This window comes from Eublepharis macularius, chromosome 15 (assembly GCF_028583425.1).
Source record: "Eublepharis macularius isolate TG4126 chromosome 15, MPM_Emac_v1.0, whole genome shotgun sequence".
Lineage (NCBI taxonomy): Eukaryota > Metazoa > Chordata > Lepidosauria > Squamata > Eublepharidae > Eublepharis > Eublepharis macularius.
The window spans coordinates 45,083,587-45,099,409 of record NC_072804.1 but is presented as its reverse complement, the minus strand read 5'-3'; the positions used below and the strand labels follow the sequence as shown (position 1 = coordinate 45,099,409).

Below are 15,823 nucleotides of genomic sequence, written 5' to 3'. Positions count from 1 at the left end.
ATCAGGTGGGCGGGGCCACCTGTCATGTGACCTTTTTGGAGAACTACCAGAACTGCGTTCCTGCACGTTCCCCCTCAAAATGAGCCCTGAGTGATTCAGGTATTGGAAGAGGATCTGAGAAAGTTGCTTGATGACTTTGAGCCAGTCACAACCTAACCTTCCTCACAGGATTGTGTTGAGGGTAAACTGGAGGAGCAGTGAATTGTATCTGCTGCTTTGAGCTTCTCAGTGGATACAAATATGACCGAAACTGTGAGCTCTGAGGAGCTGCTAGTATGTGGAGGGCTGTACCATATTCATGCTTGCCCACTCTGAATTGGCTCTGTTAGGTGTGAAAGGAGAAAGGATAGGTCTAAGAGAGGGAAGAGCTTATTCCAGCATCCAGTGCTTCTCCATGTTCAAAAAGGAAGAACTTGTATTCATCCACAGTTCTCTTCTGTCTCTCTGTTACAGCCACTCTGCAGCTCCTAAAGCCATTTTCTCTCCCTCACTCTAGGTTAATGTGTCTGCCTCGGACCTCAAAGGCCTGGTGTACAAATCCCAAGAGATCCAACGAGACGAGTTGGTAAGTGGCTCCGGAGCCAGCCCGAAACTGCTTCACCTCACCTTCCCACCTGGCCAGGTGTGCATCCAGACCCCTATCTTCCTCTTCCATGTGTTTCACCTTCCCCTCCTTGCTTGTTTGCGCAAACTCACCCCACCCATCCATACAATGCAGAGTCTGTTTACCTCCTCTGTTTGTTGAGAACATCCCAAAACCCTGGTGCTACTTCCTCACTCTACAGCTGTTCAGTCTGTCCAGCAGTCCCAAACAATTCTATTCTCTTTGGTCACATGCAGGAATAGCATGAGAACAAGAGCGTAATTGTGTCAGTTCCTTAAAAGCATTTTGAGAGCGTCAGACCAGGATCTGAGAGTCCCAGGTGCGAATCTGTGTTTTGCCCGTGAAGCTTGCCGGGTGACCGTGGGCCAGTTACACACACATTTGCTTGACAGGGCTGTTGTAAGGATAAAATGGAGGAGGGATGAACAATGTAAGCCACTTTGGGTCCCCGTTGTGGGGAAAGACGGGGGATAAATGGAGTAGGTAAATAAATGCTGTATAGCCGCTTCTTGCAAATGGATTGCTTGTGGAGCCTTCCCGCCATGTGGCAAGGGCCAGAAGCGCTCCAGTTACAAAACTTGGTTTTGTTGGGACTGAGGGTTTCCAGAATCATCCCTGCTAATTTAAACAAAAAGTCAAGTGTTCGCAACCTCCTCATTCTCTAGTTAAAACATCGTAGCTTGGGCCCCGTGGAGTCCTCCTGCACAGCCGTAGGGCACATGTCTGAATCTCCCTGCCAAACAGATGTTTGGCACGGTCCAAGCGAACAATGCCAATCTCTTGGTATGGGGGGAGGAGAAGGGGGTGCTTGGCTTCAGCCACCTAGCCCACCTCCTCGCAGAAAAGAGAATCACTGCTGTGAGAGGTGGCAGCAGCAACCATCTGTTTGGCAGGTGTGCTTTAGGTTCAGCAATGGGATTGTATCACGTATTCCCTACATTGGGAGGTTTTTTTGGCTTCTCCTATCTCCTGTTTTTGGCTTCTTCTATCTCGTGTTTTTTGCATCTCCTGTCCACATGCACAATCCATGCTTCCAAGCATAAATTGGCCTCTGACTGGGCCAGGGTGGCTGATGCTTCAGTCCTCTGACATTGGAGTTCCTTTAGGACTCGAGGGAGAATTCCATCTGCTCCGGATGATATATGAGTTTAATCTCTCGGCTTTTTTTTTGTGCTCTGAAATGTCTTCCGAAGACGATGCAGTGTGTGTCATTTCAGCAGATTTATCACCTTCACTGAGGAACGGTTTGGGTGTATCTCCCCAACCTTGTCTTTGTCTACGACAGATGCAAAGTACTCATTTAACTTCTCTGCAATATTTCTGTCTGTCTTAAGTGCTCTTTTTACATCTTGATGGTCTAATGACCCAAGCAATTCTCCTTGGCAGGCTTCCTGCTTCTAATGCAGCCCTTTTAAAATTCTTATCATGGGCTTTTAGAACTCTACCAAGATGCTTCTAGTTTCTCCTTTTTTCCCACCTACCCCCCTTCACACACTCTCTCACTCACACACACACACAGACTCCCACTCCCGTTATTAGACTTTGTATTGTATTTAAGCTGATAGAATTTCAACTCTTTAGGTTCCTGCATTTAGGTTCCAGTCCCCTTTTTACAAAAAACATTTTAAAACATTATGCAGTCATTTTCTGGCTCTTTATAGTAAAAAAACTTTACACTCTCACTCACTCTCTCTGTTGCCTTATTAATTGCACAAACCTGCATGAGGTTGGAGATCTGTGTTCAAATCCCCCAATGTGTGATTTAATTGCCAAAAACAGCTGTAGCCCCCCCCCCCCACACACACACACAAGATATGGGGAAGGTGAGGGGTTCGTTCTTTTTCCGGATAGATCCACTGATGAAAATGTCATCTCCTGCTATTTGAAGCCAACCGGGGGAAGCCGTGTTTTAATTGGGATTATGCTGCACCCCCTTTCCAGTTCTGTGATCCTCGTCTGTATTGTGGTTTTCTGGTGGCAGTTTTTTGCAAATTATACTGGGAGGGGGAGCTCATTTGTCATTGACATATTCCTGGCACCAGAGAGTTAGTATTGCCAAGGCGAGAGTGAGAGAAGGACCCATGGGTTCGGTCCAGTGGAAGAAATTTCCACCAATAGAATGGGACTTCCACACCTCCACCCTTGTCACTGCAACCCAAAGGGCACCCCAGAATATTGTGCTCCCGGGGAACAGGGGACCCCCCCCCCATGAACATCATTAAAGGTGAATCTGCAGTGGAAAGAGGGATTCAGCAAAAAGCTATTAGTGGAAATACCTAACGCTGGATCCAACCCCATGTGTTTTCTTCTGAGCACACCAGCTTTTGCACAGAGGACACTTTCTGTGCAGAGAAGGAAGAAAAGAGCTGACCTTATTTATTTTCTGACTTTTGCTCAGTACAGTAATTGTGCTTATTCTTAAAAGTAAGATTCATTTCCCAGCATATTGCTGCTCCAGGCATTCCCTTGAGCGCTTCTTTTCATGTCGTTGTCATAATATATTTTTTTTGAAAAACAGTTTCTGGATTCTGTCTTTGTTACAAGGAATTGGACCGAGAGCAGGGGCTGTGCAGTTTCTATTCTCTGTGCTGCTTATGGGGGGGGGAGGATAATAAAAAATTGCAGATGGGAGGGAGAGAACCAGCTAGTTTTCTTGTATACAGAAAGGTTATGTCTTTTTTATTTTTTTTCCAAAATGGAGAGTATTTAAATATGTGCTCCTCCACTTACAGTCTGAAATGATATTTGGATATTTGAGTCAGTTGAATGTTACGGGGCTTTTTAAATGGCGGTGTACCCCAATGTATGAGTGGTGGTGGAAGAAAGTGCTGTCAAGTCACAGCTGACTTATGGCGAATGCTGCTGGGGGTTTTGAGGCAAGAGACTAGCAGAGGTGGTTTGCCATTGCCTGCCTCTGCAACCCTGGTCTTCTTTGAAGGGCTCCCATTCAATTACTAACCCTGCTTAGCTTCTGAGATCTGACAATATCAGGCTTGCCTGGGCTATCCAGGTCAGGGCAATGTATGAGTACCAGTGCTTTTTTAAAAAATGTGAATGTATAAATGAGTATCAGCACATTGTGCTGGCTAGAATGTTGTACCTGGACCTGAGAGATCTGGGTTTGAATCCCCCCTCTGTCCTGAAGTTTGCTGGGTCTTGGGTCTGTCACACACTCCCGACCTAAGCAACCTCACAGGGTTGTTGTGAAAATAAAATGGAGGGGGAACCATATGTACTGCCCTGAGGTCTTTGGAGGAAAGGTGGGATAAGCAGCAAATGAATGGTCTTAGATCACAAAGGAAGGGGCAGTTGAGGTTCTTGAGAGCCAGCGTGGTATAGTGGTTAGAATGTCTGGGTAGGATCTCCCTCCTGCAATGGATGCTCACTGGGTGACCTGTGCCAGTCGCTGTCATCTTTTCCATTGCTATTGACAGTTCCCATTGACCTCTCTGGGAGAAACGCACAGGGCTATGATCTGGAAGACGGCATTGTGCGCAACCCTTGCCTTACAGTATGTTGTGTCATTTTAAGTTCAAATGGGGGAGAATCACCTCTCCTTGATGGCCTTATCTATTGCAGCCCCTCCCCCATTTTCAAGTCAAGAGAGCCATTCCAAGGACAATGAACATGTGATCATGTGGCGCCAATTTTTTTTAAATGCTACTTTTTAAATATCTTCTGGGAGGGAAGGCGGCATTATATAGCCCAATCTCGTCAGATCTCAGGAGCTAAGCAGGGTCGGCATTTGAATGGGAGACTTCTTCTCTGCAGAAACTCTGCAGAGGAAGGCAATCTCGACCCACCTCTGCTTCTGCCTTGCCTTGAAAGCCCCTAGCTAGTGTTGCCATAAGTTGCCATAAGTATTTGTCAGTCCTTGGCAAGTAAATCCCCAAGTCCCTCATGGCAAGCACTCAGGTGCATTGGTTGAAGTAACTTTTATTAGAGATCTATACAGTCCAAGTGATCTACATGAATGCATTGGCAGAAGTGACTATTCAAATAGGAATAGGGTTAGTTATAGGGAAACTTCCCGCCCTTTGGGTCCATTGACATTCTGGCGTGAAAACCCCAAAGAGTTACATGGGAACTGATTAGTTTAGGCTAGACATAGTACAGAATGAAATCATCTCCGTCTCTGAGAAAAGATACATCGCCTGCAGCTCGTCTCCAAAGACACTTTGCTGTAAAAGTGAAAGTAAATACCTTTAACAGATAACAGACAACCCGCACTGGCTCAGCACATTTCATATTAGCAGTTTACACACTCTCAGATGATTAATACAGTGTACAGAATACAGCTTTAGCAAATAGTTACGATCAGCACAAAATGCAAAACCCCTTAACGGCAGGTATGCAGGCAGGCATACATGACAGTGTTGCCATAAGTCAAGTTGCAACTTGACAGCACATAGGTATGTGCAAATACCTTCTATCTGCATTCTACTCTTCCCTTCATCCAGAGACCTTGGAAACAAGATTGCCTCTTCTCCCATTGTATCATCACAACAGCCTTATGAGGTAGCTTAGGCTGAGAGATTGGCTGGCCTGAGGTGACCCAACAACATTCATCGCATGGCAGTTTTCCAAGTCTTCGTCCAGCACTGTGACTCCTACATGATACTGGTTACTAATTTATTGGTTGTGCCCTAGGTTTCATTTTTTACCCAGGACTCTGTGCCAATATTTATTTTGTCTCCTTCAATGCTAGATCTCTATCCCGGGGCTTTTCTACAGGCCTATAGCTAGTGTTGTTGTGACAAGAGGGGGCTGAAAGATGGGGGGGGGCGGGTATGGAACAATCAATGCAGAGAACACTCAGGACGTATATGGGTATAAAGTGCCATCAAGTTGCAGCTGACATAGGGTGACTCCATAGGGTTTTCAAGGCAAGAGATGAACAGAGGTGGTTTGCATTGGCTGCCTCTGTGTAGTAGCCCTGGACTTCCTTGGTTGTCTCCCCTCCAAGTTCCAACCGGGGCTGACCCTGCTTAGCTTCCAAGATCTGATGAGATCAGGCTAGCCTCAGTCACCCAGGTCAGAGCTGGAAAGTACAGACAGAGACAGCCTAATTAGATGGATGTCGTTCATTAAGCATGAAAATAAATTGTATAGCCCTTTAAAAAAAAACACTTCATGCTTATAAATGACTAACAAAGCCCGTTGCGGGGAGGGGAATACAACAGGCTCTAGAAAGGGCAGGGCAGGTGGGCCGGACATTGCTGCCTCTGCTGCCCTGATTGTAGGGGCTAGCAAGCACCCCAGCGAGCCAAACTGGGCAGCTGGAGGAGGCACAGGGAGTGTGGTGGGGGGGGAGGGAGCAGGTAGCCTGATGCACTGCTGTGCCTGCCAGCTGCCCAGTTCGGCCCTGTTTGAGCCAAACCGGGTGGCTGGAGGCTAGGGTTGCCCGCCTCCAGGTGGTGGATGGCGATCTCCTGGAGTTACAAGTGATCTCCAGGCCATAGAGATCAGTTCACCTGGAGAAAAAGGGCTGCTTTGGAGGGGGAACTCTATGGCATTACACCATACGGAGGTCCCTTCCTTCCCCAAACCCTGCACACTCCAGGCTTCACACGCACACCTCCCCCCCCCCCCACCCCAAATTTCTAGGTATTTTCCAACCTGGAGCTGGCAACCCTACTGGAGGCACGGGGAGCAGTAGGGGGGAGGGGAGCAGGCAAGCTGATGGGCTCCTGCGCCTCCTAACCCTGTTCAGGCGAACAAAGCAGCTGAGGCGGGGGGTGGGGTTGGGAGCTGGCAGCCTGATGCGCTCCTGCCTGCCCCTGCCACCCCTGTTCATGCGGCTGGAGGCACAGAGAAGGAGGGGAGCTGGCAGGCTGATGTGCTCCTGTGCCTGCCAGCCATGAGGACTCACCTGTTATCCCTGCTAGAGGCACATGAGCACGCCTGCCCACTGGGATAACCAGTGAGTCATCTCAAACACGCTTGCCCAATTATGTCGTAAGATCTCTCTTTGCAGTTATTGGCTAGAGCACTGGACAATAGAAGCAGGTTACGTTCTAAGTAGAATTCTATCTCCTCAAATTCCCTTTTGTGTGCAAGTAAAATCACTAGGAGAACCAAGCCCCTTCCAACTTTCTCCTGTAGCACTGGCCCTGCTTTTGAGCACGTGCAGAGTGCCTTTCCCATACTAGTGTGGGCTTAAATGATTATTATTTACAGCTGCTTTCTCATATTATTATTCCCCTCCACACACCATATATTTTATTGTTCTCATAGTGACATGCAGAATTCCAGATTCCCCATTAGAATCGCCTGACTTTCACCGCCGCGCGCATCTGTTGCAATATTAAACTTTAGTTACACCTTGGTTCCTGCATTCTCTGTTCTTGGACCTCTTTGACTCCATCTTTTATTTTTATACAAGAGGTTTGCTGGCATTAGATTACTAGGCAGGAAGCAGAGACGTTCCAGTGATCCGGCTGCTTCTCTGTGGAATCCCAAAGCATAGAAAATATATCCTGCGGAAGTCCATTTCTTTTTCTTCTGTACAACGGGTATCTCTTCCCTGTGGTTGAGATCATCCCTCTGCTTCATGTCATGTTTCACATCTTAGTTCATGAGTTGTTGGGTTTTTTAAAAAATTGCATCTCAAGAAAAAGTAATTTCTACTACATTTCTTTGGATTGTGGTCCCGAAAGGCCTTGAGAAATCAGAGGCTGAATACATTCATCTGGACAAAACGGCAAACCCACAGTACCGATTAATCTTTTTTAATTAGGCCACAGATCTGCTTTGTTCTCAGAGAAAGCAGGTGACGACAACCTCCCAGTTCAAGCATGCCGTCAGAAAAGATGCACAAAATGCATTTTAGTCAGTTTGGCAAGATTTTGAAGCGGCGCAATGCAGCATACGAAGAGCCATTTTTAAATTCCAGTATTACATTCTACCAACTTCAGTATTGTTGGAGAAAATGGCCTGGGGGTGGTGGAAATGGGAGTGCTAAGAACAAATCCTGTTTTGTTTCTGCTCTTAGCACCCAATGAACATTGTGGGGATCAAAAGCTTACCAAATACTTTGCGACACTAGGCATAATCTTTACCTAATCCCTTTTCGTTGTCTTGTTAAGTAGCACTTTTTTGTGCGTGTGCAAACTCCTTTCCAGTCTTTATCCTCCCCACAGCCTGGGGAACAAGGTTCACTTTTCGTACTTTGACAAACAAAGGACTGTGAGAATGAGCCATACACTCATGGCCACTCTGTCAGAACTATGCTGCACATAACGTAGCAACAAACCCACATTTGCCACAGGCTGAATATTCGGCTGGGAGCTGCAGTTAATCCTAGCACACTCATAAACAAGTTGTGTGTTTCCAGATGCATATTTGACTTTCTCATATTTTAACAGTTTCAAGCGTACCTTGAAAATCTTAAGTGTGGAGCATAAACAATATGTGAAGTAGCTTTCACCTATGCAGGGCTCTTGGTGGGGGGGCACGTAATTCGGGGGACACAGAAGCTAGATAAGGGATAGTCACTGCATACCTGTTCTAATAGAAAATATTGTGTTTTGTGGTCTGGAGGCGCGGTGTGAGAGGGAAAAGGCATCTTTGTCTGGCAGCTCTCAGCAAGCCCCAAGTGCATGACCAAACAGGGACTTAGCTCTCATAGCTTCGAGATCTCCAAACTTGCTTTAAATGTGGAAAATTCATTGTGAGGGTTGTGCCCTCACTTGCACAATTAAAGCACTAGAACGATCCAATGTTAGCATTTGAGAAGAAGTGCTTGGAATGCAATGAGGTTACCCCCTCTTCCTGTGCTGGCCTACCATTTTGCAAACCACCCGTTGTTGATACTGTTATGGGCACAAAGCATCCTCTGTCTAACCACAGGGGCTGTGGTCTTTGGGGAAAGGAAAGGGCAACGTGGCAGTATATTAAGATCTCGATGGATCTTTTCTTCACAGGAACCAGACACCTTGGTGACCATCAACAGGGGTGCCCTGATTGGCCTTCTTGTAGTAGCTGTGGCTGTTGCCATGGTGATCATCGTCAGTCTCCTGATGGTCCGCCGGAAGCCCTACGGGACCATCAGCCACGGCATTGTTGAGGTAAAGGCACTATGTTAAATCCAACCCCTCCTGCCTCAACGGCAAGACTGACCCCCCGCCCTCCCCCGAGATCAACACCTCGGTCCATAGCAAACGACAAGCAGAGAAGGTGCACCACAGCATGGTGTTGGCAGAAGACAGGGCTGACCTGACCTGACAGGAAAGCTCCTGTCTGAACCCAGTTAGGGCAAGCAAGCCAAACCTGGATGTAAACCAATCCCGTTCCTCACTATTTTCAAGAAAAAAAAACAAGAGCCATCTATGTCGTGTGAACCTGGCCACCACAAATATGTTTAACTGCCATCGTCTTCCCCTCTCTCACATACAAAAAGAAAAAAAGTCCTAGGAACAGAGTATGTGTTGATATGGTTAGAATGCTGGACTAGGGTCTTTGGAGACCCAGGTTCAAATCCCCACTCTGGAAGCTTGCTGGGTGGCATTGGGCCTGTCACACACTCTCAGCCTCACAGAGTGGTTGTTGTGAGAGGAAAAATGGAATAGCGGAGAACCAGTTTTAGAAACTTTGGGCCTATCACTCTTTCTCAGCATCACCGATTGGATGTTGTGAGAAAAATGTGGATTAGTGGACAACCAGCTTTAGCAACTTTGGGCCTATCACTCACTCTCTGTCTCACAGAGTGGTTGGTGTGAGGGAAAAAATGGATTAGTGGACAATCAGTTTTAGCAACTTTGGGCCTATCACTCACTCTCAGCCTCACAGAGTAGTTGTTGTGAGGGAAAAAATGGATTTGTGGAGAACCAGCTTTAATGGAATAGCAGAGAACCAGTTTTAGAAACTTTGGGCCTATCACTCTTTCTCAGCATCACAGATTGGTTGTTGTGAGAAAAAAATGGATTCGTGGACAACCAGTTTTAGCAGCTTTGGGCCTATCACTCACTCTCAGCCTCACAGAGTGGTTGTTGTGAGAAAAAAATAGATTAGTTGACAACCAGCTTTAGCAACTTTGGGCCTATCACTCACTCTCAGTCTCACAGAGTGGTTGTTGTGAGAAAAAAAATGGATTAGGGGACAACCAGCTTTAGCAACTTTGGGCCTGTCACTCACTCTCAGCCTCACAGAGTGGTTGTTGTGAGAAAAAAATAGATTAGTGGACAACCAGCTTTAGCAACTTTGGGCCTATCACTCACTCTCAGTCTCACAGAGTGGTTGTTGTGAGAAAAAAAATGGATAAGGAGACAACCAGCTTTAGCAACTTTGGGCCAATCACTCACTCTCAGCCTCACAGAGTGGTTGTTGTGAGAAAAAAATGGATTAGGGGACAACCAGCTTTAGCAACTTTGGGCCTATCACTCACTCTCAGCCTCACAGAGTGGTTGTTGTGAGAAAAAAATGGATTAGGGGACAACCAGCTTTAGCAACTTTGGGCCTATCACTCACTCTCAGCCTCACAGAGTGGTTGTTGTGAGAAAAAAATGGATTAGGGGACAACCAGCTTTAGCAACTTTGGGTCTATCACTCACTCTCAGCCTCACAGAGTGGTTGTTGTGAGAAAAAAATGGATTAGGGGACAACCAGTTTTAGCAACTTTGGGCCTGTCACTCTCAGCCTCACCGAGTGGTTGTGAGGGAAAAAATGGATTCGTGGAGAACCAGTTTTAGCAATGTTGGGGCTTCATGGAGGAGAAAGATGGAGTATACATATATACTGAGAATTCTGTTTAGTCTATGCCACAGTACCATTACCGGAATTCTTTGTCCACAACACTTTTTAAAAACCAGATCCCCTTGGTGTTTCTCCAACACAATGGTGGTCTTGTTAGCTAGGTTTCGGTAGTCCCAGTGCTGTATGTTTTTAACACCCCTTGTCTTTCTCCCTGCCCCACACCACAGGTGGATCCTATGGTTAGTCCCGAGGAGCGGCAGCTGAACAAAATGCAGAACCACGGCTACGAGAACCCCACCTACAAATTCTTTGAGGAGATGAACTGAGTTCTCGGTGCTAAGGGGGATGGGGTGGGGAATGTGGTGTCACTGGGGAGGTGGGCATTGCCATGGGGATGGGAGGGGGTGGTATCTACAGGGAGAGAGGGGAAGGGTAGTTTCTGCAAGCACTTGCCCACTGAGTTCCTCTCCTTCTGCCCTGGCTGAGCCTTGTCCCGTTGCCCTGGCAAATTCCTTTTCTTCCTCTGGTTGCCATATTCCTCTCTACACACCTTTCTGGGCTTATGGCTTCCATCACTAGGCTCACCCCTCCTCCATCTCTGTCCTCCACTCTCAATTCTTCACAATTTCTTAAGGTCTCCAACCCCTCCCTCTCCCAATACCGCTGGTCTCAGGTGCTGTCTCTAGGTGTCTTGGCTCATCCGGCTACCTTTGCAAAGTGAAGTACCCAAGCCACTTGTTAAATCCATAGTATCTTCATGCAAAAATGGGGGCACCGAGGATCACACCTGCACCCTAACAACTCGTGTGCACATGACTAGCCAGTAGTCAGTTGCTTGGGGCTGTCACGCAAGCATCCTCTTAACCTTTCACAGGACTGACCCGTAGCTTTGACATTTAAAGCCCATCACCTCTGAATTAGCCGTGTGCACTAACACCGTGTTCCACCAAGCCACCGCCTTTTCCCTGCCTATTCTTTCCACCTTGCTCATTTGTAACTCCATATTTTTGTAGCTTGTGTGCAAGATGAGAGCACCATGCACACTCAAAATTACCCTATTGCTAACCTCACCAGCCTCTCACATAAGAATCCTTGTCTGCCTACATTTGCTTGCCTCTCTCTTCTCCCCCCTTCCCTCCCACCTTGTATTATGCTTCCTTTTTCAACTCCTCACTAGTTGCACTTAATTTATTGGAAAGCCAGCTGTGAGGCTGACCACAGCAGGTGAGCCCCTCCACTTCCCTTGTTCTGGATAACTTCCATCAGCACCTTTACTGACTAGTTCAGAGAGAGGAGGGGAGAAGATTTAAGCTCTCCTCCCCTTCACTTCCTCTCCTTAATGATATAAGGGAGACAGGTAACGTTGCTGAAAATAGAGGGCTGGTCTTTGTCCATCCTGGGAGAGGCAAAAGGTCCATTATCAGGCGAGACCAATTTTGCCCTCTGCAAGTGGGTCATTTTCCTGATGGTGGCACCTCGCCAGTCACAGCACTGTTCCGCTGTATGACTTATTGTCGCCTTCCAAAGATCTCTGGGAACGAGCCATCTCGGCACCTTGGAATAGGAGAGGACAGTGGACCACTGGGGTTGCATTAATCTGTAATGGTGTCCACCCACCAAACTCTAGCTTTTATCCACTGCTGGAGGGTGGGAGATGCTTGTGGTTTTACTGGTTTTTTCAGGGTTGCCATTGAGTGGCCTATTAAGGAAATAGACTACATTGGTTGACCTACACTAATGGAACTTAGGGAGTAGATTTAGAACTCTAGCCAGGGGGCTGATTTTTGTTTCTGTTCATTTCCCAAGACCTTAATCCCCCTGGACTGCAAGTGGGGGTGTTCTACACATGATAGGCTGCAAGTACAGGTGTGCACTCCGCCCCCCCCAAAAATTCATTAAATCTGATTTTTTTTTAACCGAATCTGAGGGGGGGAAATGGAATTCCCCAAATTCTTTATTGATTCTCTAATTCGGTTCGGGTATTTCTGAAGAATTCAGCCATTGTTTTCTATGGGAAAATCACTCTGGGAGATGTCCGGGGGGATGGAAGGGTCATTTTTCAACCAGACTTCACCAAATTTGAAGGAAACTTACTCCTTACTGCCCTCTAAAGATCCCCCAAGTTTCAGAAGATTGGTCTCCAGAGGCCAATTTTATGGGCCGCCAAAGAAGGTGCCCCCACCCACTCTGTATTCTTCCCTATGGGGGGAAATATCTGGGAGCAATCTGGGGGAACTGGAGGTGGCATTTTTCCTGAAAACTCCACCAAATTTTCAGGGAACCTATTCCTGACTGTCCTGTAATGATCTCCCAAATTTCAGGAAGATTTTACCCTGGGGACTAATTGTATGAGCCCCTGAACAAGGTGCCCCCAGCCACTCCATTGTTTCCTATGGGAAAAAAGTCAAAGCTGACGCCTATTGCAGAAACACACTGGGGCAAGGCTGCCATGGCCAAGGCACTCTCCCAAATACAAGCTGAGCTCATCCCAGAGAAAGCCCAACAGAAACAAATTGAAGCACAGGAATGAATCCCCCCCCCAAATCAAAGTGAAGCAAGGGGACCAACATCATGCCAGAGAATCATATCCATTCCGCCCCAACCAAACTGAAGCAAGGGACACTGTTGTAACATAGCCCAACAGAAACAAACTGAAGCAAGGGAAAGCCTTGTGCTTATGGTTGGGTACTGCTTGATTCTGTTCTGTGATGTTTCCCCACTGTTAGAGAACAGCCAGGAGTAGATTCCCACCAAATTTGGTGACGTTTGGTTGGAAAATGACCCCTCCAGCCCACTGGACAGCTCCGAACATGATTTTCCTATAGAGAACAATGGTCAAATTTTACCAATATTTTTTTTTGAAAATTCGGTAAAAATTTGAGATACCTGGTTTTTGATTTGGAATACCTGGATTTTACTGAATCAGCCAAAATTTAGTATTTTAATCTGAATTCCGAACCGAACTGCACACCTCTAGCTGGCAGTACTCAACCCAGCTATGGGGCTCTTGTGCTTCTAACAGCTGCCCAGCAATAGGAAGGTTTTCACACATGCTGGATTCTTCTCATCATGGCTGCAATAGGAGACCAGGCACATGGAGACGCTTCTCCTGCCTTGTAACCCAGGAGAAACAGGAAGCTGTCAGTGGAAGCTGGCAGTCCTTGCACACACATCAAAAGTGCAAGCAAGTGGACAAGCCATCTGCCACCTCCCCAGTTCCTTGCCAGACTTGGATTCGGGAAGGAAGAATGTAAAGTTTTGTCCCCCAGAACCAGGGCTTTTTTTCAGCTGGAACACGGTGGAACGGAGTTCCGGAACCTCTTGAAAATGGTCACATGGCTGGAGGCCCCGCCCCCTGATCTCCAGACAGAGGGAAGTTTAGATTGCCCTCCGTGCCGCAGAGTGGCGCGGAGGGAAATCTAAACTCCCCTCTGTCTGGAGATCAGGGGGTGGGGCCACCAGCCATGTGACCATTTTCGCCGAGGGCAACCCACTGAGTTCCACCACTTCTTTTCCTAGAAAAAAAGCCCTGCCCAGAACATGTTCTGCTTTGTTATTTCATTGTTTGCTAATTCACTTCCCTGCCTTTCCTTACCCCTGTATCTGTTTAGTTCTTGTCCCCCCTCTTTTTTTTAAAAGCTGACACTCTTGAAATCAAGATGCAGATGTCAAACCAGGAAATGGATTTCAATTGCCAGCCCTCCTACCAAAACTAATAAAATATTGTCACTTCTCTAACTCCTGTGTTGGGCCTGGTATCTTTGGTGCAGGTTACGGGTAGGGAATGGGAGAAAAGAGACAGTAATGGGATGAGGTGGCTTTGCAATGATTCAGGACCTGTCAAGAGGAAGCAGGTGGAGGGCTTGGAAAGGAGACTCGCTTAGTTCGCCCAACCAGTTTTCTTCAACACCTTTACCTGTGATCTCGTAGATGTCTTCATCACAGGATCGCACCATTCAGGTGACGATATATATGTGCAAAAGAGTTCTCAACCCAAACAGCAGGGAAGGATGCTTGTTATAATTGATTGTTGTTGCACTGTTAAAGAGAGGGTGGTTCACACATTCAACAATGCACAGATGGGCTCGGACAGGGAGGATTCACACACAACGCACCTGTTGCCAAGGTCCATATGTTGACCGTAAGCCATAGTGCTTAGCTTCTGAAGACAGAGATGCAAACACAGAACAGTAATATGGCGCCTGGCACAAGAGGAAGGAAGCTGAAGACTGTGCTCACCGACCAGGGCGTTGGAGGGAAAGAAGCCTCCCAGGGGCAGAAAATAGCTGGCACCAAAGAATGCAGCATTCAGGCCAAAACAAACCAGTTCTGAACTTGGCGTTCTCTGCTTTAGCAGAGCGGAGTGCTGACACAGGAAGCTGATGCATGGGGTTGTAGGACTTACCTTATACCAAGAGGTAGACATGCAAGGCCCCAGAGACTGTCACAATGAAATAACATCCATGTTTGAGGACCAGTTTATGAAGATGGCGTCTGTGAGCTTTTTCTTCTCTCGCGCATTGCTGGCCTCACAGCACATACAGGACACCCCCCCCCCCCCCGCCAAGACTGTTTCTGGGGTCCTTTTCTGTTTCATATTACGCTTGGTTTTGTGTGCCTGTTGTGACAGAGAGGGGTAGCCATGTTGGTCTGCAGCAGCAAAACGGAACAGAATTCTAGCAGCGCCTTGAAGACTAATGAAATTTCTTCAAGCTTTTGTGAGCCGGCAGCATTCGCTTCAGCTGGATGTTTGGACAAATGACGTAACTCTTCAAGGTGCAGTTAGACTTCTGTTTAATTTTAACACAGTTACCCTCTACGCCCTTCTGTCACAGAGCCACAAAGGCACAGCTTCTACCCTGCTGACTTGTTAACCATGACCGATTCCTGATGGACCCCTAAATTGTGGGGGTGCTGCTGTAAAGAGGATAGACGCAAAAAGCACCTGCTACCATGAAATGGAGGCCAAAAGCTGGCCAGCCACTGAGGTGTGAAATTTGCTACTTCGCTTCTGAGCAGGGGTGTGGAAATAAAACAGTATGCGGCATGAAGATGAAACAGAACCAATAGAAGACTTCCTAATGTTTGTGAGCTAGAGAATTATAAAAAATATAACAGTTGGCAAACCTAAGATCCAGACTGAAGCCACTCTGAACAGTGCTTTTCTTCATGTACAGCTATGGGCACTTTTGGAAGCTGGAGAACATTGAGAGAGTGCCACCATAAAATGGCTACCATGGACAGCAATCGCGAAGGGTGCGGAGGCTGTAGCTATGTGTCCTCCAGTGATGGAGGGAGCTGTTTCTGAACAGGTGCTCCCTGATGGCACACAGGTGATGTCTCCTGTTTTGTTCAGAAGTGGCTCCTGCCCCCAATGAAGTAGAGGAAAGCCAGGACTGGATCTTTGCTTTGGGGAAGACGGAAGGTACCACGACACATGAACACTGCAGCAGAGAGTGAATTCCGCATCTTAATCACTCGTCGTGTAAAGAAGTATTTCCTTTTATCTGTCCTGAATTTGCTGAC

At 47.1% G+C, this 15,823-nt stretch overlaps 1 protein-coding gene across 2 annotated transcripts in view; it reads left to right on the top strand.

The window, feature by feature from the left end:
* APLP1 (amyloid beta precursor like protein 1) overlaps nt 1-13,644 on the top strand; it is a 48,877-nt gene extending 35,233 nt beyond the window's left edge. The window contains exons 14-16 of one of the 2 annotated variants that reach the window (XM_054999009.1): nt 497-622; nt 8,530-8,673; nt 10,525-13,644. In XM_054999009.1, coding sequence (XP_054854984.1) covers nt 497-622; nt 8,530-8,673; nt 10,525-10,623 — 369 coding nt within the window. In that variant the 3' untranslated portion in view covers nt 10,624-13,644. The remainder of the gene's footprint in view (nt 1-496; nt 623-8,529; nt 8,674-10,524) is intronic. The other variant, XM_054999010.1, reaches the window with a different exon arrangement.
* Nucleotides 13,645-15,823: the final 2,179 nt, after the last annotated feature.